Source organism: Crotalus tigris, unplaced genomic scaffold (assembly GCF_016545835.1).
Source record: "Crotalus tigris isolate CLP2741 ecotype Arizona unplaced genomic scaffold, ASM1654583v1 scf7180000018651.982201, whole genome shotgun sequence".
In the NCBI taxonomy this organism is placed as follows: Eukaryota; Metazoa; Chordata; class Lepidosauria; order Squamata; family Viperidae; genus Crotalus; species Crotalus tigris.
This window is the reverse complement of record NW_024097125.1, coordinates 584,488-611,981: the sequence shown is the minus strand read 5'-3', so window position 1 is coordinate 611,981 and position 27,494 is coordinate 584,488. Positions and strand designations below refer to the sequence as shown.

General features: G+C 38.3%; 1 protein-coding gene across 6 annotated transcripts in view; it reads left to right on the top strand.

The window, feature by feature from the left end:
• Window positions 1-27,494, top strand: part of ETV1 (ETS variant transcription factor 1) — a 140,299-nt gene that overhangs the window by 39,983 nt on the left and 72,822 nt on the right. For all 6 annotated transcript variants that reach the window (XR_005558140.1, XM_039355282.1, XM_039355281.1 and 3 more), the window contains exon 6: window positions 24,204-24,333. Coding sequence is in view for 5 of the 6 variants with exons in the window: in XM_039355282.1 (XP_039211216.1) it covers window positions 24,204-24,333 (130 nt within the window). In the remaining variant the exon portion in view is untranslated. The remainder of the gene's footprint in view (window positions 1-24,203; window positions 24,334-27,494) is intronic.

Here is a 27,494-nt window from a genome sequence, read left to right as displayed (position 1 = left end):
TTCTGTTATTTATTCTCTATAGTTGACAGAAACTTCTTTTAAATCATGTGGATTTCCATCCTTTGAACAGCTGAAACAGTTTAGGCTACAATCATTCATTTGGCCTAACAAGTCATTTTTACTGGCAGAATATTGAAAAATGATTTTTGTAATTGCTGTATTATTTCTGTTTGGGAAGCAGGTGAAGTATTCTTGGTGTTTAGTGAAAGCTTGGCTTTAATAAAACTGACTTTCTTTTTGCAGATGAATTTAAATTTCTTAAATGGACATAAGACTGCAGTCTCATTACCAAAGTAACTTAGTTTTTAAAGATGCTACATAATGTATTGAATGAACTAACAAACCATTAAAACAGATTTCCATTTTGTATCTTGTTCTCTGATTAAAATATAACAATCCTGGTGGTGGAGTGGTTAGAATGCATTACAGGCTAACTCTTCCCACAACCTGGAGCTTGATTATGATAGGGCTTGATATTGACTTAGCCTTCTATTTTCCTGAGGTCAGTAAAATGAGGAACCAGATTGTTGGGTGCAATATGCAACTTAAACTACTCAGAGAGTGCTGTAAAGCACTATGGAGCAGTATGTAAGTCTAAATGCTATTGCTATATTGCTGATTGAATTGTTTTTTTCCCAAATATCTATGGCTTCCCAACTCACATGAGGTGACTCTGGATGGTATACAACCAAACACAGCAATTAAAACATTCTATATAACCAAATAAAACAATATACATAAAGCAAGGTCATGAGGGAAGAAACTATATTTAGTATAGTCAGCATTCCAGCTCTTATCAGAAGATCACCAGTCCTGCAAAACCACACTTTGGGGACTTTCTGGGAGGCCACCTATGTTGGGACTAACCTCATAATGAACAGGATGATGTTCCAGAAAGCTTATCTCTGGGTCCGGTCATATTGAGCTCCTTCTCATACAGGACTGATGGGAGAGGTAGATATACTTTGGAAGAGGCAATCCCTCAGATAATCTGGTCCCATGCTGTTCTTGTCACTATTATGGCTTTTTCTTTCAATAAGTAACCTCTCCGGCTATTCGGTTTTCCTGATCTGGAAAAGCTCTATAGATTGATTTGTCTCATAGTATCTTCCTTTTAGGGGTAATGAGCATATAAGAAGCCAGGGAGAATGTCAAAGATATAATTATAAAGTAAGGTCAGTGACTAAGGTAAGTACACAAATTTATCAATGGAAATTTCTCAGAGAGAGAGAAAGAGAGAGAGAACACAATTGAAAGCTTTGTTGTTTTGGCTGAAATAGTGAGCATTCAGAACAAAAATGCAGAATTATTATTTTTTGGTGTGCTGTTTAATGTAATTTCACATAAAATTGTCTCAAAAATGAAAGCTTGTAGAATGCAATTTAGATTTGTTTTTGGAAAAAAAAATGGATTAACCTGTATAGTTATGGAGTTCATAGTACACTCTGAGCCTGATTATTTGCTGAACACTAATGATGATATCTAATGAAATATGAAAAGTCTGCAAGAAAACAGACAAGCTCAGAGACAACAAAGCATTCCACATTTCAACTCTGAGCTGCACATATTCTTTTCTACTACAACCTTCATAGCTTCATCACTTTCATCTGATAGCATCTGCCAATCTTCTCTCATTGTTTCACAATGACAATCATGTTCTATTACAGTGCTAACTAATAGAAATTAAGCTTGGCCAATCAATTGAGCTTTAATTTATTCTTGCTTTGTCTTTTAGATAACACTTTAGTGGAATAGACTCCATACCTCAGAATTTAAAACTGTCCTATTTCTCTGTTACAAGAGGCTTGTTTTAAATTTGAAATATAGCAGCAGAAATCTTATCTCTATTATACTTTTCTTTTCACTTCTATTATGATCTTCGTGTATTCTTCTATAAGGAAGGTAAGGGGAAAGAAAATTGGCTGGGAACTAGATTCTAACAGATGATATTTTTAATTTGGTTGTCTACTTTTTGGATGCCTTCTTTTCTAGAGAGTGGCAACTTCAACTGTATAACTGTACTTTTTTTTTTTTTGTTAGATAAATGTCCCACATGGTTTCATCTCGCCCACATGATGCATCTTTGCCAGTTGGCTCAGTTTTCCAGGGCTTGGGCTCATCATACGGAATTAGTTTCCAAAGATGAGATGCCATGCTGTTTCCATCTACTAATCTAGTGTGGGTTGGATAGATCTGAACTGAAGCCAAAGTAGAGCAAGATAGGATTGGATTACATCTACTGTCTTTGCCAAACTATTGTCAAGTTTTGCTAGTTTGCTTTCTGCGAAATGATAACTGGAGGTTGCTGTCATTATTAATGTTTTCATTCACACGAGTGCTCCTGCAAGTAAATCTAGTGATGCAGACTGAAATATGAAAGTGTTGATGCTGCTATTGTTACAATCATTATGTACCCTGTATGTAGCCTTAAGCAGAAGAGAGCTAGCAGGGCAAACTACTGTTAAATTTATTTCAGGTTTTCAGTGATTGATGTATTTGTTAGTAGTAACTGAGAGATTGATTGCCTGTTGATTGATTTTACATTATTTATAACTTGCCCCAACAAAACATCCTCCCCAAAGCATGTTTTAAATGATTAAAACAAGATAATATTTAAAAAAAATCACAAAGAGCAAAAATCAAGCCCAAGATAGCATCCATAGTTATTCAGCTTTGACCAAATGTATTGAGATAATATACTTTTAATCTGTTGAATTGCAGTAAGGGGACTCTATGTGTATTTCTGGGGTAAGAATATTCTATAAGATGGTAATTATTACAGAGAAAATCTGCCATCTCACCCACATACTATTTACTTGCTTTATTTATTTACAGACATATGAACACCTATCTGAAATAATGATCCTAGAAGCTCACAGCAAAAACCAAAATAAACAACAAGACCACATTCCCCCTCCCTCTCCAGGCATGAGACTAAGCAGACTCCCAGCTCCATCCCTATTCTAGTCCAACATATAGAGGAAGAGCCTGGTGTTCATGACTTTCTGAAAAGCTAAAAGGGAGGGATCTCTCAAATCTCAGCTGGGAGGTTATACCAAATGGTTGGAGTGACTACTGAGAAGGTGTGTCTCCAAGGTCCCATCATATGACACCATTTAAGAGAGGGGATCTGGAACGTGCCCATCTTATAAAGTCTAATGAATGAGCACATAACGTTGACCTGGATCGTTTAGAGCAGACATGTCAAACTCACGACATCACATGACATCACAAGACGTATCAGAACTTTTCCCCCATTGCTGGCAATGGGCTGGGTGTGGTTTCCTTGTGACGCGTCCAGCCTGTGGGCTGACAGTTTGACACCACTGGTTTAGAGCTTTAACATTTTAAATATAACCTTGAAAGCAACTCAGAAAGCAACTGGAATTCAGAACTGCTTATGCAATAGTGGTGTAACTTAGATGGATTGTTAGGCACTGAAAACTGTACATGCAGTTGCATTCTGAAGCAGTTGTAGCTTGTAGATAGTTTTCAAGGACAACATCATGTACAGTGTACTGCAGTTATCTGAATGGGAAATGACTAAAGCTTGAGTGACTGCAAACAAGTTTTTTCAAAGCATTCCATGCAATATATCTTAGTGTTTGTATATCCTAGTGCTGCACCATTGTGTCTTTAAACAATGACCAGCAATTTGAATTGAGCCCAGAAGCCTACAGTCAATCAGTGTAGTGATTTAATTAGATGTCATTCTATTTCTAAGGAGTTTTCAGAAACAACCCCATTTTCTAAGTGCATTAAGTAATCCAAACTTAATGATGTTCAAGCCCTGAGATACTGAGATCCTAGTTCAGATAAGGTTGTAACTGTGTACCAACAAAAGTTGGCTAAAGTTGCCCAGCTGCGACTTTTGTCTGCTGTTTGAATGGTAATTCTGAGTCAAGGAAACTCTCAATAGTGAAGAATTTTAATTTTTGATAACAATATATCTCTGAGATGTCCATGAAGATTCACTTATTGTTCTTTTTCCTTGTTTATTGTAAACACAGACCAGGAATTCTTTTGAGACATTTGTTCAAGAACATATAACTCAGTTTGGACTTAATCATTTCCTGACTTGCTAAAAATTGATCAGAGGGTCACTATTTCATAATTTTTCTTACTTTTACTCTGATGTCTAATTCCTGTTGCTTTCTTTTCAATTGACTTTCTGCTGCTGTCTTTTTAGCTTCCATATTCCTAATAAAGCTGAAAATATTTTCCCTCTAAAAAGCGACAATCAGCTTCATGTTGAGTATTTTTGACTATGTGATTCTTGAAGTTCTTGTTAATATAGTAATGAAGTTTGCTGTACCTACAAAATAAGGCTTCTCCTATACATATGCTTGTTAAATAATTTGTGAAATTGAAAGCACAAGACTTTGGCTCCAAAGTCTCTATTTGTAGCACAGCCTCCACTCTGTATTTCCATCAATTCTATCATAAGTCTAATGAAGTTTATTTATTTAAGAAAATTTGTATGACCAGCTAATTTACTCTCAGTGCCCAGAGTGGCATACAAAGATAAACAATCAAAAAGCAATAACTCTTAACTCCCTAATCAAATAAGCTACCTGATGGGCTCCATCCTCCAGGCCAAATGGTAAAACCAGGTCTTCAGGGTCTTGCAAAAGAATGTCACAATGGGAGCCAATCTTATTTCAGTGGGGATGATGTTCCACACTATGGAAAGGCCCTTGATTCTGCTAGATAAACCTTCTTAGAGTTAGGGGACTCATAGCATTCCCTGCCTCCCACCTCTGGTGGATTGGGTAGATATGACTGGGAAAAGATGGTCTTTCAAATAACCTGATCCCAAGTCCTTGTGATGAGTCTATTGGATGTTTCCTCAGATACCTCTTTAGATTTCAGCTCAGGAGAGGATGAACCAGTTCCTGGCATGTCAGGAGCTGAGTTGATTGATGGCTGTGAAGAGCCATCTGTGAGAGATTTGGCTGAGGCTCTAGGTGGGGGCAGCATCCAGCTGCAGCCAGTCAGTGAGGAGTAGGAAGAACTGACTTCTGCACCTGATCCTAGAACACGTAGGACAGAGAAAAGGCAGGAGCAGAAAAGTTCAGCCAGACTATTTATGAGGAGAAAGCTTTGCCCTTCTTGATGGGTTGCACCAGAAGCTGGCTTTTTACCCCAATAGAAAAATGGAGATGATGCTGGGAATGTGTTTGTTTCCTAGCTACGTGTTTTCTGGACGTTGTGTTTCCTGCCTCATTTTGGATTGACATCGTGCCTTGACTTGGAAACTCAGGACTTTTTTGCAGATTTAAATTTGCCTGGTGGATTTATTTTGATTGAGATACCTTCAAGTGCCTCATGGACTCTGGCCATTGCTCTGTGAACAAGCATTAGTCTGCTCATGGCTGGACTTAATTGGAACAGTTATTGGGGGGTTTGGTGAAGGGAATTGCTGGAGAATATTAATAAACTCATTAACCACAGTTATGTGTAAGAGTGAGCAAGACAGCCCAGTCATGTAGAACTTTGAAGGTTATAATCAGCACTTGAATTGGACCTGGAAATTTGCAGCCAATTCAGCTATCATAGAAGAGATGACACATGTGCACATCTAGGCTTGCACAAAACCATATTAGCTGCTGCATTTTGAATCAGTTGAAACTTATGGATAATTTTCAAGGGCAGGCCCATGTAGTGAATATTGCAATAGTCAAGATGGGAGGTGATTAGGGTATGAGTGACTGTGAGTCGGGATTGTTGGTCCAAGAAAGTTACCTGCCAAGGTTCCAATAGACAAGACCAAATAAATCAGAACTCCCTAGTGTTTGGGTGGTGGTGGTAGCAGGACAGTGCTCACAACAACATCACTGGCATCGGCTTGAATGATGAATGGCTCCTCAAGGTTAGGTTATTTAAGAACATATTATAGTCCATTGTAAAGTCTGACAAGGTCAGGGTTCCCCCCTTTTTTCCAGTTTTTAATAATTCAGTAATGGGCATAGTGATTTTTGCAAAGGAGGGGATGAATTGCCAATAGAAATTTGTGAACCCTAAAAAACTTTGAAGCTGCTTATGGGTCTGTGGAGGTTGCCATTCTAGCACCACTTTGACTTTGCAGGGTCCATTTCAACTCCCTCATTAGAGATTCGGTAGCCTAAGTAGTCGAGGTGTGTCTGATGAAACTCGCATTTAGAAAGTTTGGCATAGAGGTAGCTTTCAACAGTTTCTTGAGTACCTCCCAAATGAACTTAATGAATTCCTTCATGGTTTCAGGGTAAATGAGGATATTGTCAAGGTAAATTCAAACTCCCTTGTATAGGTGATCACACAGCACTTAGTTTATCAGTTGCAATATAAATAATTTTGTCAGGAATATAGAAAGGTGGGATGGGTTGACTTACCATCGAGTTATCTCCATCATCTTCATTGCTATCGTAAGATGCCGGTAGGGGCAGGTGCTCAGGTGGGACTCTTGTTTCTCCTTGGGATGAAGAGGAGATTTGGATAACTTGCTCCTGTTTGGCCCAATTAGACTTCTCCCTTCCTGCTCATGGAAGTGGTTTTCTTGGCTTAGTGGTCAAAAATGATGCAGCTTTTGCTTGAGGGGTAGAGGCTAAGCACTCAGCAAGATGACCCTGCTGCCCACATCTGAAGTATGTGGAGCATCAGCTGTTGATGTGGTTTGGGATTGCCGTCCAAACAGGCGCTTCTTCGGATCTCGTCTAGGTTTCAGCTCAGTGGTAGCTGGTTTCTTGACATGATCCAATTCAATGTCCAAGGTTACTGTCATGCTGTGCCATTCTTGTAGTTGGTTCAGGATCCCTCGGTAAATGCACACCTGGAGAAGGTTGTGATCCAGCCATTGCTTGAAATAGTGGATCAGCGACCACTCTGACCACTTTCCCAGGCAACTAGTGACTCTCCAGAACTCCTGAACATATTTTTTCACTGGGCAACCTCTTTCCCTCAAGCGATGGATTTCCTTTTCCACTCGCAGGGCTTGGGATTCATCCTCAAATCTTTCCCTCAACTGCTCCATGAACAAAACTGCATTCAGCAATTCCGGAGCCCCTTTTGGTCATCCACTCCACTCCTCCCCTTTCAAGTTGGCCGTCACCACATTCACCATCATGCATTGTCAGGGTAGGCATAGACATAATGATCATGTGGGCCTAGACCTGGTTTAGGAAGAAAGGCAGCCTCTCAGGGTCTCCATCAAAAGTGTCTTGATAGATGGTGGCTCCATATGTTGTGGTTCACTGGTTGTTAAGCAGCTTGGGGTTGAAGCCATACCACCCTCAGGAATACTCTCTGCTGGGCATCTGGGCTCACAGAGTGAGGCTGCTGCAGAGGGCTTGGTTGGGATCAGAAAATTACAGCTGATGGAGGAGTGGGCGAAACAGAACCTAGCAACTGGACTGGGACTTTGGCAAGGGGGTGTAAGCAACGGATAAGTCTTCAACTCACTCCCCATCGAGCACTCACATTAGGCTGTAGGAACTCCTTCTCTGACTTCCAGCCAGTCAAATGCTGGAGTTATTTCATGTAAGCTTGTAATTTTTTTGTTTGCCTATGTGTAATAAAAATTGGAAATCAAATTCTTTATGTTGGTTTCTTTTTGGTTCAAGTAATTACAAAACGCTTTTGTTCCCTTTTGCTTTTATTTTTCATTTCTAAATTTTTCAATTGTACCACTCTATTTGCCAATTTACTTCAGAATAATATAACTGTTGGATTAGAAGGAACTATGAAGATTATATAATTGAGCCCTTTGTGGTGTTAAAGATAACAAGCTATTCTTTAGAGATGGCTGTTCAGTTTTGTTTTAAAAACTTTCAGAGATAGAAAACTGAGAATTTCTGTAGCTATATCATTTCTACTGTTATACAAATGTTATTGTTAGGAAGTGTTTCCTCCTCCTCCTCCTCCTCCTCCTCCTCCTCCTCCTCCTCCTCCTCCTCCTCCTCGGCATGTGTCAATCACAGAGCACAATAATGATCTCCTTTCATTGTAACCATACTTTGTTCACTGTTTTGTGCACTTTGTCTTTGAGGCTGCCATCGTTTATAGATGGGATCCTAGGTAATGGAAGTATTTCCATATATTTAAATGAAATTTAGATTGCTGCAATTTATATTCATTATGTTAGGTCCTGGCTTTTGATGCAGTGGGAAACAGTTTCTGAATGTCTTCTTTGTGGCACTCTTTTATGTACCTAAATACCTGATATTGTACTTCCAGGAAATCTTTTTGTCCTATTTAAATTATCATTACATTTGGTACAATTATGGTATCAAAGATTATCACGTTTTGGATGTGAAAACAGAGATAAAAATGCAGAATATGCTTCTTAGGGAATCTCAGTGTGCTACTGATCTTTTATTTCTAATTTTGCCATACATCCAAATATTTCCAAATACCATCGTCTATTGCATATTTGGCTAGTTTCCTCTTGCTTGCATCCTTTTATAGTTAAGAGTTAGTGGACTGGCCCACATTCTCGGATGTAAACATCCCAATTAATATATTTGCACACAAAAATCAAAGAACACTGGAAAGCTCTTTTTTTCCCTAGTTATCTAATTAGTCTTTGATTTCGTGTGTGAAAATAAACTTTAGTTTCTGGTAATTTTTCTTTACTGTGTGTAAAAGCAAATGCATTATGACCCAATAATCGCCACCTTTCAGAAGAAGGTGTGAATTAATAATTATGCAAATCAAAAAATCATGCATACATCTACTATATGTGTGCCACATGCCCCTATCCCCAAATATTTCTACTTCTCAGTTCATATGCATATAAAATGGAGGATTTCTTGTAACTATTGAGAATAAGAAAGGAAAAAAGAAAAATTAATCTTAGAAGCACTTTCTTCCCAGAGCTCTCTAAGGCGTCTCATAACAACAGCAATAGCAATACCACTTAGACTTATATGTTGCTTAAAGTTTTTTATCGCCATCTCTAATTGATTTACAGAGTTAGCATATTGCCCCCAGCAATCTGGGTCCTCATTTTACTGACCTTGAATTGAACTGCTGGCAATAGGCAGAATTAGCCTGCAATACTACATTCTAGCCACTGCACCATCAAGCTCATAAGAAATGACCCTCAACCTTTCAGACAACCACACTGTTAACTTGTGGTCCAAATTCTAATACTCTGAAACTTAAGAGTGAGACCAACTGCCTATATTATGCTTCATTCAATTACTATTTTATGGACTGCATGTTGTAGTCTATTTTTATAAGTAATGTAATTGTCTCAAAAATAATCTATCAGACCTCTTTACTACTTGAATGGGAACCCTCCAGGGCTATGGACTAGATTAGGAAGCTAAAAATAATCTAGGAAGAAGGCAATGGCAAACCATTTCTATATTGTTGAGAAAAATATAATATAGGCATGATCATATATCAACTATAGGAATCAAGCTCAAGGAACATTATTATTTTTTTAAATAAATTGTGGTTTACTTGCCAGCCATTCCTTTTTTATGTTATCAAGAACATATAGTATAAGAAAAAAATAACTAGTTAGACCAAACTATTAACTCATATAATCCATTATGCTGTGTCACAGAGTGAGCAAATAAATACATTATGGCCAACAAAAATATTCCACAGCAATAATAGAGATGATAACATCATAAGCAATTGTAATGATTAAAATGAGCCAAAAATAAAAAAATAAAAAAGATCCAAATAATATTAATATAAAAATAATTCCATTTTTTCATATTATTAAATCTAGGTCATGTCAAACATATCTTTTTAAAGAATGAATGAAAAAAAGTATTTCAAAAATCATTAAAATACATTCCTTGGGTACCATATTTAGTAAATAATACATTCCTTGAGTATCCTATTTAACTACAGGAGTGTAAGTTTCCATGTTTCATTTAAACTGTTGCTTTGTAACAGCTGGTATTCAAGACATGCTGTCTGCAATTTCAGATAAGTCATCAGGACTGGCAGCCAACAGTAGTCCAACACTGCCATACATTTGCCAGTCTCCTTTTAAAACCATGAAAATTAGTGTCTCTTATCATATCATATTGCATCATATTCTAGATTTAACTATGTTTAGTATAAGGATATTTAAAGGAGTCTATCTTTTTTTTCACATTGGTTCTTGGTAGATTAGCAATGAAGATATTGCTTGGAAAATCTATTGAGATGGCATGATATTTACAAAGATCAGACTCATACAGTTATTTTTCTTATGACATTCTATGACAAAGTTGGACTTCGGAGAGGTGGGATAGCAAAATTAAATGCTGTTGACCTTTGCTATTGAAAAGACTCCAGGAATACCAGGTTTAACCAAGAAAACAAATAGATCATAGAATTAATCAATTCAGAATTCACACCCAAGCACAAGTACCAGGCTTAATTTAGCATATTTTGGACACATTAAACAAACAGCCAGTTCTCTGAAAAAAATCTAGTGCTGGAAAAGATGGAAGGAAAGGGGGTAAAAAGAGAATGATAGGATGTGAATAGGCTCAGTTTATAGCAGTGATGCTGCACCATTGGAAGAACTGGAAGATCAAGTTAGGGACAAATCCTCCTAGAGAAAAAATCTGTGCAGTTGCTAAAAGTTGATACTAATTTGATGACATATAATCAAATCCATCAAATTGTTTAAGTTCATATTTCTATGCTACAGTGTGAAATGTCTTCAATTTATTCTTCTTTGAGGTTAAAAACCCTAAAATTAAAAGTATTCATTAAAATAGCTCTCCTTTAAACTTGTTTTTTAACAGCTGCTTCTAGAGAATTGGTATATTGGGAATATTACATTATGGGTTATAGTTCCTAAATATGTTTAGCACTGCTTAGACAGAGTTTCTGTCTAAGACAACCGCACTTAAAATTTCTTATTCAGCAAGGTGCAGTTTTCAGTGATTTTTTCTAATTCAGACTCACTACATATTCTTTGAATTTCTGGATTTTATTTCATCAGAAAGTTTGCATAAGGGCAGTGAAGCACATGGGACTCCTTCATTTTCCAGAACATTAACAAAGTGCCTTATATATGCAGCTTAACATTTTGTTGCTGAACTATGTACTTTGCCCCTTGGCCAGAGTTCTTGATGGGAAATGACTCATGCTCTTAAGTTTTTTAATCTTCCATCATTCAACCTGAATGCATGCAGATCTCAAATGTTGAATTTCTGAGCCACTTGAGAAATACTGGATATAAGTAACCACAGCTGTATATTCAGCATGCTTCAAGTTTTTTTTCCTCCATGTCATAGAGATAACTAAGAATAGCAATCTTCCATCAAGTCTGTCATCTTGCATCTCTCTGATAAGTCTATGTGTATGCATAAATCAAAGTGTAGATGCAAGTAACAAAAGAAAGAAATTTTAAAAATCATGGTTGAAGTCATTACTTTTTAATTTTTAATGCATGCCATTGCATCAGAAATATGGTATTTATATTTAATATTTTCTCAGGAGCACTGTCAGGATGATCTATGGAAGCATTCACTTGATGTTTTTGAGTAGGATTATACTAACCAAAGATGATTGAGATAATAAATGTTTCTTCTAGTGTAAACAAAACAGTCACACTCTTCTACCCTCCCTTCCCTACAAGATCTATAGGGGAAAAAATTGAGAAAAAAATAACTTATATAGGAAATTTTTCCCAACTCAAGACAGGTGAAGAATATTTCCCCCCCAAAAAAACAAAAACCCAAAACTCAAAAACAAAACAAAAACAAAACTCAAACCAACCAACCTCTACCCAGGGACTTTGTCCTTTAAATGTATTTCAGTTTGCATTTTGATCTGAGTTTGGAAATGTTATCACTCACTTTGTCACAGACATAATTCACATCTTTCTTCAGGCACTGTAAACAAGAGAAATGGTTTAATGGCTCCCTAAAAGGCACTCTGCACTGATAGCTGAGATTAGGCTGTTTAGTAATGGATTTTTGCGTGCTGGAAAAAGAAGGGGAGGGAGACTTTGGCAGGGGGAAATGTAGTGGAAAAGAATCTTTGAAAGGCAGCAGTGAGGCATCTGAACGCTTGCTGGTTGAGTCTTATGCATGAGCAGGTAGACAAGTTTAAGGAATCTTCAGTACTGTGAGTTTTATCAGTCAGGACTCTTTTGCGTCTAGAATTTTGCTGCATGTTAATTGAGGCCATCTTAATCCATTAATCACCTACAAGACAAAATGAGATCTTCTGAGACCAGATCATGGCTGGCCCTTGGAAGCCCTTGTGAAAAAGCATGGGCCCCTTCACACATGACATTGTTGTAAGACTTTCCATACCACACCATTTCCAAAATTCCTTGGTGGGGCTGAAAGTGAGTAAAACCTTTTGAAGAAATCATGGTAAATGCTTTTGAGCTTGTTAATCAGAGATATGAGAATCGCCAAGGCATCCTTTCCAATATACAGTTTGGAGGAAATCTTGTGTTTCTGAGGTTCCTGCTTAAAAGGAAAGTATTCAAAAATATGATTTCTTTTGTTGACAAATTGTGCTTTGTATATAGGGTTGTAAAGTCCCAGTTAGCTGCAGCTGGCAACATTTAACTGCATTTCACTGTCAAATGATAGTGCATGTCTTCCATATCTGAATGTAGAAAATCTTTTAGCTCCAAAGATTTAACACAATATGACTTTTTTTAGGATGACAGGTTGTTTAGGATAATGATATCCATTCACATTTCTTCTATTTCACTTTTTTTTCTTTCCTCAGCATTACATGTTTTATCTCAAGGTTGAGTTTGTGCTCATCGGCATTTAAGCCAGGTGTTATAACTTAAAACACCAGAAACTACTCAACTTTTTATTCTGAATCACTATCAGCAATATTTTTCTTTGAGGTTTGGCCCATGAATCTCTAGCTGATTTTTTTATGATTCAGATTCATATGCTTTGGTTGTGGGGGTGCATTTAATGTTTTTTGAGAAGAAAGGAGAGTTTCACAGGAGGCAGGTCTACAATGTGAAGTGAGCTAGATCTGTGATAAGCCAACATCAAAATGGTCAGATTTTCTAGGTGTTTCAGTTTTGGGACTGTTCAAATTCAGGTTTTCTTCAAAGAAACAAACAAACAAACAAACAAACAAACAACACAGCTATTGGTAAGAAACTGTAATGCTTGTCTTACTGTTCTTCTAAATCCACTGTCCCTACCATATTTTCTAGTCAAAGTGTTCTGCATATTATGTGGCCTGATAAAGGTCATTATAATTCATGTGTAGAATGAATGCTCTTATAATCCATATACATCTAGATCTCCAAGACATTAAAAAACTCTAAGCACATGTTTTCACTTGTCTTCTTAAGTATAAGCTGAATAAGAGAAATGTAAGTTTACTAGAAACTTACTTGATATTTACTCTCCTCATTTATTATAGGTGTTGTAGATAAGATTTAGGAAGATCAGGAAACTGAATCAGAGGAAAAAATATAACTATTAATTGTGTTCTGTGAGCACTTAAATCCGTATGTGACATGAGATTTCACCAAGCCAGAGTAATCTTTCAGATTGCTAAATTGGAAGTGATTATTTGAATAGCTTGTATTATTTTTTCAGACAATGGAAATCTGCTTGAAATCTGGCATTGTTTTCTAGAAGGAATTTTAAGTATTGTATGAAAGTTTCTGCCTCTGTATTCCATGGAATGGTGTAACAGAGAGCTGGGTAATATCATATTAAATTGCTTGTTTATGTGTGTTGCTTATATTTCTATGCTGATGATAGATGCTATACCCCACCCTTTTAATAATGTTTCCAAAAGAAAACAATAGCTAATTTGTGATCCTCAGCCATAAAAAAGCGTGAACCAAAGGTTCAACCAATCTCACCAGTTTTTGCACTGATCCTTGAACATTTAGTTCCCTGCAAGCACCTGATAGATGTTGACCAGACACAGAAAAACATTTTTAGCAGGTTTCAGATGCACTGTGATGACATTAAAAAATTAATTTTGCTGGCCTCAGACACTATATCTTGAGACTCTGAAAAAGATGGCATGGACTTTTAATTAAAACTCCAGGATAGTAGCTCTGCACTTTGAACCTTGCTATCTTTGTATCAGAAGCAAAAGAAAATATATCTTGTAGCAGAGCAACAGGCTGACATCATGTTCAGAGAAAGTTATTTAATTAGTGTTGATCATGACTGCTGTTGATGGTGATTTTATAAGGAATAATTTAGTACTTAATAGTCTGTTGCATGCACCAATTCTATGTGGGAAAGAAAAGCAAATTGTATAAAATGAATGTAATACATTTGAAAAGTCTTGTTTCAGTGAGCTGAAAAGTTGTTTTACTGTCTCTTCATATTGTGATGAGATACCCTGGGATATGTCATGTAAGATGCTGTCTGAGCTTGTATGTTTCCTTCATTTTAAAGACAATTGGGAAAAATAGTTTCTCATTATGGATTAAGAAAGAAACCAGAGCCAACAAACTGAGAATGGAAAAGGGCCTAAGATATAGATTCCACATGTATTATAAAAGATCAGCGCTTAAAAATCGAAACCCTCTGTATATGGTCTAAAGCAGTGGTTTTCAACCTTCCTAATGAGGCGACCCTGCAACCGGTTGTAAGTTGAGGACTACCTGTATTTCCCTGCCCGGGAGCACCACGCATGCATGGTGCCGCCCCCTGCACTGGCCGAGGTGTAGCTGGCAAGCGGCAGAGAGGGCGCAGGCTGACCACCGGCTGGGCCACCAGCTGGCCCAGCCCAAGGTAGGTAAGGCACCTGCCGGGCCCCACACATGCCAGCAACCCTCCCTGCGCCCACCGCTGCTGCGCTAGCCTTACTTGGCCACCGCCCGTTCGAGGCGGCAGCAGGCAGGCCCAGGTGCTCCTGGGTGGCCACGGCAAGTGGCAGCAATGGCGCAGGCCGACCACCGGCTGGGCCACCAGCTGGCCCAGTCCAAGGCAGGTAAGGCACCTGCCGGGCCCCATGCATGCCAGCAACCCTCCCTGCGCTTGCCGGCCTCCCACCTCCCACCCCTGGCCCTCTTTTACTTACTTTTAGTAGTTGCTCAGCAGGGAGGGAAGCTTTCCAGAAAGTTCACCTTGCAGCACCGTTTGCAGAATGGGACTTTTGGTGGGCTCAGCAGGGCAGAGACAGCCTCGACAATTCCTATTGGCTTTTGAAAGCCAATAGAATTAGACTCTATTCAAGAGAGTCTATTCTATTGGTGTTCGAAAGCCAATAGAATAAGAGGGAATAACACAGCTAAAGAAAAGGGGAAAATATGGCGGACAGCCTTGTTTGGCGACCCCCATGAAATGGTTGTTCGACCCCAAATGGGGTCACGACCCACAGGTTGAGAACTGCTGGTCTAAAGCCTCGCTTTTTCAAAACAAAAATAATGTGCCAGATTAGAAAATTTTGATCAAAGTCATGATACACTATCAGTAGCATGAAATATAATTACTAGAACCTGATAAAATACATGGGACAAAGCAGAGATATTTTACAGGAGGGACAATTGATAACTCTGGGACTACAGTTAAGTTTCTTGAACTTTCACTGAGTTGCACGAGAATCTGAAAGCAGAAGGATGGACCTGAGAATGTTCATGCTTTTAATGTTTGCTTTTCAATTTTTAAATGGATGAAAATTGAAGTAGGAGGCCTCTTGGAAGCAAATAACTCTTCTTTCTTCTTTAATCTCTTGAATGATGCCCTAAAATTGTTATTTGGAGGGAGGAGGGAACAAAATACTGAGGTTTCATACTTCAAGAAAAGCTGTAACTTTAAGAGACCTTGGAGAAGCACTTTGCTACTTATTTATATGGCCCAGCAGAAAAGATAATTACAGGCTGAACTGCATGTAGTAGGAATGACTATTTCAAGATATCTGAAGGACCTTGAAACAGTATCCCAAAATCTCATCTGTTATTGCTTTTACTATCAAATAGACTTTTCTCTATTACTTGATAAAGAATGTGACCCTATAAAGGAGACATCTTTAGATTGCTAGGGATAGTAATATGACATTTCTGCTTGAATTTCTATTTTATTACTTAATTAATGTTTATTGATTCATGTATTATGGTTTGTTTTCTTTTTTGTTAGATTCTGGTTTTCTCTACCCAGGGTGACTTGAGTTGAGTTGTAGCTGTATAAATATGATATATATATATATATATATATATATATATATATATATATATATATATATATATATGTATGTATGTATGTATGTATGTATGTATGTATGTATGTATGTACGTACGTACATACATACATACATACATATATATATATGGTACAAATAAAATACGAACACCAGGGCATGTACCATAGACATGCCCAGGAGTCGTATTTTTATGCAAATTTTCCAGTATATATATATATATATATATATATATATATATATATATATATATATATATATATGTAGGTCTTTGGTTGTTTGGGTTTTCTCCAGCGTAAAATTGGAAATGTCTTGGCGACGTTTCGACGAAGTCCCATTCGTCATCTTCAGGCTGGTGTTTTCAGCTTCGTGCTTCGAGCAGCAAGCCCATCAGAGCACAGCCAACCCCCCAGCCAATCAGAGCACAGCCAAGCCCCTAACCAATCAGAACACACCTCCACCCAATCAGAACACAGCCAAGCTTCCACCCAATCAGTTCATACCCCCACTGGCAGTTAAAAGGAAGAAACAGCTAAGACCACACATTGCTGCTCGAAGCACGAAGCTGAAAACACCAGCCTGAAGATGATGAATGGGACTTCGTCGAAACGTCGCCAAGACACTTCCAATTTTATGCAGGAGAAACCCGAACAACCAAAGACCTACACACACACACACACACACACACACACATATATATATGATAGATAGATAGATAGATGTAGAACTTTTTCCTTAAAAAATTCTTTTTAAAAAGCAAAATTAAAAGTTTTTTGTTTACAAGGTGATATTATTTTACATATTCAGAAGAGAATTTATATCATACTACATACTAATGTGTTGCATAATACCTTATCTCCAAATGAAATTGTTAGAGGTTAAATCTGTGCAATCATTTCTGAAAGCCAGTCTTAACTTTGGTATCATTAATTTGATACCAAACATTGGTTCTCATATTTCTAAGAAGGGTCATATTGAATTTGACCAAAGGCATAGCACATCTGACATTTTATTCCCAAAGAGTTCAACCAAATTCACAAAAATAGCCTATAAGTTGGAGATGGTGCTACAATAAAAATGTTTCTCGTTCATAATTTTCAGCAGTGATGTTTGGGAGGCATAATACCTTCTTTCCATTAGGTTATTAGACTCCATGATTTGTCTGAAAAGTATCTAAATTGGCGACAGTTCCTTAATACCAAATTTTGTGCAAGACACTTTGCTTGATTAATATGCCCTGTTGAACACTTATGAACTGTATTAATATTAAAGGTTTTCCCACAGTTTAGAAAACTAAATTAATAACAGCCTGTTCACAGGGCTGCTTATGGTATTTCATTATGATTTTGAGTTAGGATTTCAATGAAGACGTATTTAATTTATAACTAAAAATACTATTTTGAAGCATTTTATGCTGAAACCTACAGTATTTTTGGCATGAGGTAATTAAAAGCAAATGCAGATAGTTAAGGTTTGTTTCACTGATGGTGACTCATGCCCTCATCACTTCTTAATTACACTGCTGTACACAACTTGAGATTGCCTTTGAAGACCACCCAGAAACCACAGTTGGTAGAAAATGCAGCTGCTGTCTGTTAATCGGGGAGAGTTGCTGCAGCAAAATAACTCCCGTCTTGTGAGTACTCTATTGTGGGTACTCTGTTGAGTGCTTATAGGTTTCTGCACGGAATTCAAAGTTTTTGTATGTATCTATTAAGCCTTACATAGCTTGGCTTCCTGTTTGGGGACCATGTCATCCAGGTACAATCTGTCTTCTTCCCATTTAATCTATGAGGGACCATTGCTTTTGATTCTTACCTCAGTTGAGGCTAAGAATTTGAAGGCAGTTTTTCTCTGTTGTAGCCTAATTGTTATGGAATGGTTTGCATCTGCCCCAAAATAGACTGGCTCCTCCCTACTTTATATGAATTTTATATGAATGCTGGAATGTATCAAACTGGAATTAATAGAGATGTGGTTAACCTATAGATATTATATCTTTATATAAAAACTTATTTGTACATGTGTAAATCTCCTTTTATAGAAAAAAATGAGCTCTGAGAGAGAAAAATAATTGATGGTAGATTTCAGGAAGAAAATTTGATAGTTTAATTTTTTTATTGTATGCCATCAAATCCATGGTGACCACATAAATATTCTCCATGATGATTTGTTTCTAACCTGCCCTTTCAGGTCTTTCAACCATGCCATTGCCACTATAACTGAATTCATCTATGTTGCTCTTGGTCATCCTCTTTTCTTTCCTTCCCACTATTGGAGCTTTCTCCATTTAGGTCTTAATTTATCCAAAATAAAATAATATGACCTTGGTTACTTGTTTCTCAAGTGAGATCTCTGGGTTGATTTGGTCAATGTCTTACTGATTTGTTTTCTTGACTGTCTATGATATTTTCAGTAATCCTGTCTAATACCAAAGTTCAAAAATGTCAAAAATCCTTCAAAAAAAGATACTCTTTCTCTCCTTTTTCCCCGAAGTCTGACTTTTGCTTTCATAGAGTATCTGTCAGAACCCAGTTATTGGGAGGGGGGTGATTTCTTTATTCTATGTTTCTGCGGGTTCTGCCATACTCCTGGGGGAAGAGCGGAAGCTATAGGCCCTACAATGTAAACTCTCTGCTTTCCTCTATCTGCCTGCTCTTTGATCTATTTCATTTGCTGCCAGCCTGTGGTGAGAATGGAATGTGCTTCTAGCCATCTGCCTTATCTCTAACTGTGGAAGAAGAGACACAAAGACCTAACCGCCTAACAACCTTGGAATGATGTCTTATCAACCCCGTTCCCACAGTAGGTTCACAGTTAGAGATGGCTCACTTGAACTGACCAGATAGACTATTAGGGTGGAGTTTGCTGTTACTCTTTTAACCTATTGATTCCCATGGGAAATTCTCAGATCCTGCCTTCAATGCCTGCTGTCAACTTCTCCTAATAAAAGTTCTTTTTGGAATGAAGCTGTTCCAGACGTTCTGCTTTCTTGGGAAGAAGGATTGAGGCAGGTCCTTACATTAGGCAGGATCTGCAATTTAGGTCAGCCCGGAAGAAAGACCCTTACCGTGGGGACCATGCAAATGATGTCGAACCATGGCATGGAGAAGGAGGAAGGCAACCTAATCGGGGAAGCTTCTGTGCAGGTTGGCCTAAGTGGTGGCAGCTTACAGTCCTCCAGTTCCTCTGATGAAGCTGTGGCCACTGAGCACCGAAATAAACCGAGGTGATCAATGGACATTGGAAAAAAGGAAAACTGGGATCAGAAAGCCAGAAAGGTGATCCTCAAATGGGGCAGCTACCAGCCAGACTGGAAGCTGGAGATGGAGAGGCCGCTCCATCTCAGTGAGGAAAAGGACAAGAGACCAGCCCATTCTAGTGGTTCCTGGAGCAAGCAATCTATATGCTGAGGGTCGCTTTTGACTCCCTAAAGGAGGAGAAAGTGAACCTCTGCTGGGGCTCGATAATCATGGGCATGGCAGAAAAGAGTGCATGGAGAGCAAAGTTGTGAACCCACCAGCACCTTGGAGATGGCAGCGCGAGTTGTGCCAGCCAACGGAGATGGGCACTGGGCCAGATAGAGGAGAGGTCACTGGTCTGGATGAAAGTTCCCACCCTTGAGGGTAAAGTACAATGGAGAGCTTGAGAAATTGGGGTTCTTCCTGGGCCATGTCCTGAACTACATGGAAGAATATGGCCAATTAGATGGGTCCGTCATAAGAGAGCCCTAGCCATCCTCGCCATGCAGCCCATCCAACTAACCATAGGGGATCACATAGAGACTAACTTTCGTGCTGACTCCTGGAATTGAGTGCCCACTTGTTTTAGGGATGGTGTGGTTAATGAAGTGGAACCCAAGAATAGACTGGAGGACAGGAGAAAGATTCCCCAAAGGGAAATATGGCGGAAAGGGAGCAATCCGGACTTAAAAGGGAATAGAGGTCTGGAAGGTATAGCCGTGGCAAATGATGGGGGGCTAGAAAGAATATCTGAGGAATATTGGGATCTAGCTGAAGAGTTCAGTGAAGAGAGGTTTGACAAACTGCCCCTCCACCGACCCACAGACAAATTACTAAGCTGAAAATGTATTCCATTCAACTCCTGGGAGTTGAAGGAGTTACAAAAATTTATAGACAAGAATTTAGCAAGAGGGTTCATATAACCAGTGAAGCCAAAAAATGTAGCCCCCATGCTATTCCATGAGAAAAAGGATGGTTCTCTTCGCCCCTGCATTGATTATAGATATCTGAATGTAGTGAGTGAGAATAATCCCTACCCATTCCCCTTAATAAAGGACATGTTAGCATACTTGGTGAAGGGAATTTTTTTTTCAAAACTGTACTTATGGGAGGTGTATTACTGGGTTAGAATTAAGGAAGAAGATGACTGGAAAATGGCATTTAATTGCCTCCTGGGGTGTTTCCAATTTAGAGTGCTTCTGTTTGGGTTGCAAGGGGCACCTGCCATATTTATGCAACTGATAAATGAAGTGCTCCAGGAACACCTCGACAAGGTGTTTACTTAGATGACATCCTGATATTCATGGAAACCAAAGAAGAGCATGTCAAACTGGTTAGAGAGATGCTAAATAAATTATGAGCCACCCGCCTGCATGCAAATTGTCCAAATGCAAATTCCACAAGGAAAGGATTGACTACATAGGGTACTGTATATTTCCCACTGGTATAGAGATCCTGAAAAGGTCCGAGCAATGTTAGAATGGGCTCCACCCCGCACCTGGAAACAACTACAAAGTTTCCTTGGTTTGTCTAACTTTTATCGTCAATTCATTCCCCCCTTTTGCCCAAGTTGTATTACCCATCACAAATTTGTTAAAAACTAAGGGGTAGGGGAAACTGAAGCCCAGACAGACACAGAAATGGACTATGAAGTGCCAAGCCACTTTTGAGAAACTGAAAAGGCTATTCTTGGCAGAGCCAGTCTGGAAACACCCAGACACCGAAAAGCCTTTCATCATTCAGGCAGATGCTAGTGATGTAGCAGTGGGTACAGTATTGCTTCAGGAAAATAATGAAGGGAAATTACAACCTTGTGCGTACACATCAAGAAAACTCACAGAAACCAAACAGAGATGGCAGTGTGGGAGAAGGAAGCCTATGACATTCATTGGGCTCTCCTGACATTTCCTGGAAGGGAATAAAATCCCGTTCCAAGTATGGGCTGATCATAAGAACTTAGAGGCTCTAAAAACACCCAGGAAATTATCCCCCAAACAGGCAAGGTAGCCCCAACACTTCCATCATTTCAATTTCACCATTAGATACTTATGGGGGGGGGAAACTTCCTAACAGATGCTCTGTCACAATTACCACAATATAATAGCACAAAAACTGAGATAACAGACCTACTTATGACATTGAGGCAACTAGCAACTCTAGTAATGCGAAGACAAACAAAAAATCTCAAACCACTAGAAAGCATGGCGGGGGTGGAGTTCAGACAAGCCTTAGAAAAGGGCAAATGGTTTCTAAACCATAAGAACCTTTGCATAATGAATGATGGACTACTTTGGCTTTGGAAAGCCAAAGACTAACCTTCATGCATCTCTGTTATGATTCCAAAGTAGCTGGGCATTTCGGATTCGTGAAAGCAGCAGTTTTGGTGGCCCTTGATATAAAAGGACATTTCATCCAGCTATGTGGCTCATTGTCCTGTTTGCACAGCAGCCAAATGAAGGCAAGGACAGATGGCAGGATTGTTGCAGATGGTGGCAACCCCCCAGCACGCTGGAGGGACAGTTCTATGGACTTTATTGTGAAATTACCAGAGGGTGGAGGGAACACTGTCATTTGGGTAGTGACAGACCTGTTCTCAAAACAGGTGCATTTCATCCTGTGTCAAAAAATCCCTGCAGCAAAGACGTTAGCAAAGCTATTTGTGCAACACATATGCCAACTGTATGGAGCCCCACAACAAATCATATAAGGGGGTGCAGTTTACATCTGAGTTCTGGAAGGCTTTCCTGGACCTTTTGGGGACCACTCAGGCGTTGCCATCTAGTCACCATCTGCAAACGAATGGTGGATCAGAACGTTCAAATTCAGTACTGGAACAATACTTAAGATGTTTTATAAATTACCAGCAAGACAACTGGACTGATCTGCTTCCCTTTGCAGAAGTCACGTATAACAACGCCGTTCACTTCAGCACTGGAATGTGCCATTCCAAGTCACAACGGGACAAAGCTTTACCCAATGCCTGAACTACCAAATAATGAACCCACCATCCCCTCTCTGAAGGAATGGATAGCACAACTGACCGGTCATAAGAAAAGCCTTAGACTATGCTAGGCAGGCATACAAGATTCAATCAGATAAAAAATGAATAGAACCGAAACCTTTCCAAATAGGAGAGAAAGTATACCTGTCCACTAAATATTGAAAATTTCTGCAAATGTCAAAGAAGTTGGAACCAAAATTTATGGGTCCTTTTCCCATTAAATGGATAATAAATCCGGTGACGGTAGAATTGGAACTCCCCAAAACACTAAGAGAGATTCATCTTGTATTTCACTGCAGTCTATTAAAACAAGAATTAATCTTGCTCTTAAAGCCAGCTGTAGCCCCTCCTCCTCCCCTGATCATAGTAGAAAGAGAAATTTTGAGGTCAAAGAAATCCTCGACTTTAGAAAATATTATGGTTCCACACAATACCTAATAGCTTGGAAAGACCTACCTCCTTCCCAAAATGAGTGGGTTCATAAACGATATGTCAGACCTCCAAAATTTCTTAATAAATTTCATGCTAAATACCCTGACAAGCTGGACTAACCCATAAGTGTTTTCTCTCCCTATCTTGTTCCCTCTGCAGGTGGACCTCTCATTTTTTTAAGGGGGAGTGACATGTCAGAAGCCAGTTATTGGGAGGAGGGTGATTTCTTTATTCTGTGTTTCTGTGGGTTCTGCCATACTGCTGGGGGAAAGGGGGAAGCTATAGGCAATACAATGTATCCTCTCCGCTTTCCTCTGCTTGCCTGCTCTTTGATCTATTTCCTTTGCTGCTAGCCTGGGTGAGAATGGAATGTGCCTTTGGCCATCTGCCTTATCTCTAACTGTGGAAGAAGAGGAGCGAAGACCTAACAGTCTAACAACCTTGGGAACGGCATCTTATCAACCCCGTTCCCACAGTGGGTTCACACCTGGAGATTGGCACATATGAACTGACCGGATGGGCTATTGGGGTGGGGTTTGTCAGTTACTCTTGTAACCTATTGATTCTCATGGGAAATTCTATGCCTCCTGTCAATTTCTCCCAATAAAAGTTCCTTTTGGAATGAAGCTGTTACAGAAGTTCTGCTTTCTTGGGAAGAGGGATTGAGGCAGGTCCTTACAGTATCATATAGAACACAGTTCTGATCTTTGTTGGTATTGATACATTCTGTCATTTGAGTATTTTTTCCAACATGGCTGCTCTATCAAGTACTAGTCTGTGGCCTACTGCGTCCTTTGTTGATGATGTTGATTATATAAATAGTTTGGTCTTTTTTTATTTTTAGTCCTGATGCTCTTTGGCTTTATCCAAATTATATTTTCTGTTAAAGTTGTAAATATTAAACATGTTTGCCATCATATTTTATTCTTAAGCAAGGATGGGAAATCTAAGGACGTCCAAATTGTTGAACTACACTTCCCATTATTCCTAATTATTGGCCAATCGGATTGATAGTGATGGGAATCATGTTTCATTAACTTCTGGAGGCCAAGAGGTTTATCATACTTTTATAAATTTTTCTTTATAGTTACTCAAAAAATCCCCAAGCTCTTTCTCCATTATATCCAATTTAATTTAGTACTGAAAAACCTTTACTTTCTTGACCAATAAGCTATTCCATCTGGCCAAATTCCTACTTACAGTTGGTCCTCAGTCACAGCATATATTGAATTAAACCTTTGCCAGGCTATTGCCACACAGCAAGTAACTTAGGACAAGGTTGAAGCTAGAAGATTAAATGCCATGTAGTATAGAAAATTCAGGCAGTCTGGCATTATTTTTGAAATGAATTTCAGTATTATACATATATCATGCTTACATTCTTACCTACTTGAAATTAATTTCTCTTCCTGTTGTTTTTTTAATCTTTCCAGTGGCTTTTCATGGTCTTTCAGTGAAAATCAAGAAAGAACCCCACAGTCCATGTTCTGAACTCAGCTCAGCTTGTAGTCAAGAACAACCATTCAAATTCAGTTATGGAGAAAAGTGCCTGTACAATGTCAGGTAAAGTAACTAGTTTATTTTGCATTAGTGCTTTCAGTAGAAACTTTAACATCACGATGATACAGTAATGAGAGAATTGAAATCTATTTTTTCTCCATCCTGGGAAGAGGTTCTGGTCTTGTGACATAGCTATAGCTGATCATACAAGTTTGTAAGTGGGGAAATAAATTCTTGTCCTGTTTAGTCCTAAGAAAAATAAGCTAGTTTGGGAAAATTGTCCCAACGATGCTTTTTCAAAAAGCAAATTAGACTTTGTTTTTCCCTGATCCCAAAGTTCAGTTTGCCTTTTGAAAAAGCACCTTTGGGATCACCATGATCTCAGATGACTGAGAATCTCCATAAATAATAGGCTAAATTATTTCCGTTAGATATAGGGGTTTCTCTTTCATAAAAAAGAAACAGTATTGGCTGAAATGGTATTGGCTGCATGAACACTTGGATTTTTTGTTTAGTTTGTATTCTTAAAAATATATTTTTTAAAATAATTAAATCAGCATTTCTAAATCTTGGTTTCTTAAACTTGTTAAACTCTGTGGACATCAACTCCCAAAATTCCCTACATAGCTTAACACGGCTAATATAGAAAAATATAGTGTTTCCTCTATAAATAGACGTGCGGTGCTTCTGTTTGCCCCCACTTGAATGCTTTTGCCAATAGATGCAGCCAACAAGCCTATGAGTTTTTGTCATGTTAGCACTCTAGTTCGTTCTTCTCTAATACCATAACAGAGTTTCTGATTTGCATATTATGATGTACAGACCATCTGTTTGTTAATCTATCCATTGACAATTGATGTCAGGAGGGCATGATCAAACAAGGTATACAGGAATGCTTCTGGAAAAGATTACAAGTGCTCACCCTCCATTGCATGCAAATAATTGTAGCTGAATCTGGAACCTTCCACTGAGACTCATACATGATGAAACTGGTATTGATTCGTTGAGTGTAGGTTGAGATTAAACTAAAGTTCCTGGTTGAGATGTTCAACACATTTGGAAGCTATCTATTCCAGTTTATGAACAAAGGGACAAGAGGACAGTGCTGAAATTTTTTTTGGAATAATAAATCAGAATAAAATTGTTTTGCAAACTAATCAGGAGCCAGTAAACACTGTTATATAAGTATTCAACCTCCACTTTAAGTGACATCTGATACCTGTATATTAGTTAATTCTCTCTAACTGCCTCATCAGGCTGCTATGCTGCCTGAATCGGTGGTCTGTCATAGTTTTGCAGCTACTGCATGATTAAGAGGACTCTGCCTTTATGGAAACAAGAACAGGGGCTTTGCTTGCACCTGTTACAGGAACAGTACCAAACAAAAGGGGTACCCTTTTCCCAGTTTCAAATGATTGTGAAACAAGTGAAATTATGAATCATCATAGTGCAGTCAGGGTGGACAATGATCTGAAAGCTTGTTAAAGTTGCATAATGATATACGATTATGGGAGTTGAAGTAAAAAATATGTGGGTTATTATCACTTCCCTTAAGCAGAAAGTGTTTTTCTTCTTTGGAACTGCTTCTTTCACACATTCTGCATTGCAAATAAAACTGTGCCTCCATTCATTTTCATTTATATCTTATTTCATTTCTATAATTTCCAGTGACAAAGAAAGTATAAAAATGCAACAGAACATAACATCTGGTTCATATGCTCTGTAAAAGTATCAAAAGCAATCTGATGGTGATGATCTTCAATAGTATAAACCTGGGAAAATTAAGCCCATTGCCAAAAAGAAATCAAAGTGGGCATGAGGAATGCTTCCTTTGGAAGAAAGGTCCATAAGTAGTGTCCAGATGCATTAGGATGGGTATAAAGTGTCTGCCTTTTTATTCATCCCACAGAGTGCTTTGCAGCAATGTATTTACCCTGGGGAGTTCAAATACTTTGCAACCAAGACTCTAACCTTTTTGAAGAAAAAATAGCATCATTGTAATATGCATAACTTGGTATTTTTATTTTAGTTTTACTGTATGCTTCTAACATTCTAACAGTGCTTCTAACTCTAACATGGCAACAAACTCCTGAATGATGATGCATTATCTGTCCCCTCTCTGGATTTTCCAGAACCCATTTCTCATTGGTCATCAATAGGGAATGCTGAGAATTGTAATTCAGCTGTATCTAGAAGATAACAAGTTTCTTCTCCTAGATTCATATAAGGGAAATCCTTTTTTCCCTTCCCCAAATTTCCTGGACTTCCTTCATCTTTCAAGGATATGGATTCTTAACAGGTTTATTCACTTGTTCTAATCAAATATGTCATGTTTAAATTCTTTTGAAATTGAAATTTCTTATATACATGCATACAGTCAGGCATACACCTATAGAAACAATGCAAATAAAACATAGATGTCATTTTACTGACACGTTTCCTGCTTAAGGATAATAATAGTAATAGTAATAATAAGTAGTAGTAGTAGTAGTAGTTGGAAGGGACCTTGGAGGTCATCTAGTCCAACCCCCTGGACTAGATGGCAGGAAACCCTATACCATTTCAGACAAATGGATGTCCAGTCTCTTCTTAAAAACTTCCAGTGTTGGAGCATTCACAGCTTCTGGAGGCAGGTTGTTCCACTGGTTAATTGTTCTAACTGTCAGGAAGTTTCTCCTTAGTTCTAGGTTGCTCTGAAGATAACTCTTAAGAGGTTGATAAAACTTAAAAATGAATCCAACTTCAAACAATGAAACAACATACAATACAGTCTCTGACTTCCAATTATCCATTTAGCATCTTATATCTTCCAGTCATCTTAAGTCAATATTCTGAAGTGATCCAGTGAAAGACTAGCTTCACTATTCTGCTTACTGATAAGACAATGCATTTGTTTCTAATTCCTATCAGGCTTTGGAATTACTCCTAATGCAGCTCAATCTTACTTTATACCTGAGAAATCCCAATCTGCATCTTTGATGCTTCTTCTTTCACTTAATACTGGCCAGATTCATATTAGAATTAGATGACCTAGAAATTTGATAACCACATGACAACTGACAAGATGTTATTTTAAATAAGAGTTTTCAGGCACAGAGGATCATTTTTAACAGTTTTGTGGTAAATTCTTTGAAACTCCAAAGCTTGAATCTGTTATGTAAACGAGTCAGCCTAGTAAATGTTTTCCTTTTATGTTTGTGAAATATTTCTGATTTTTTAAAATT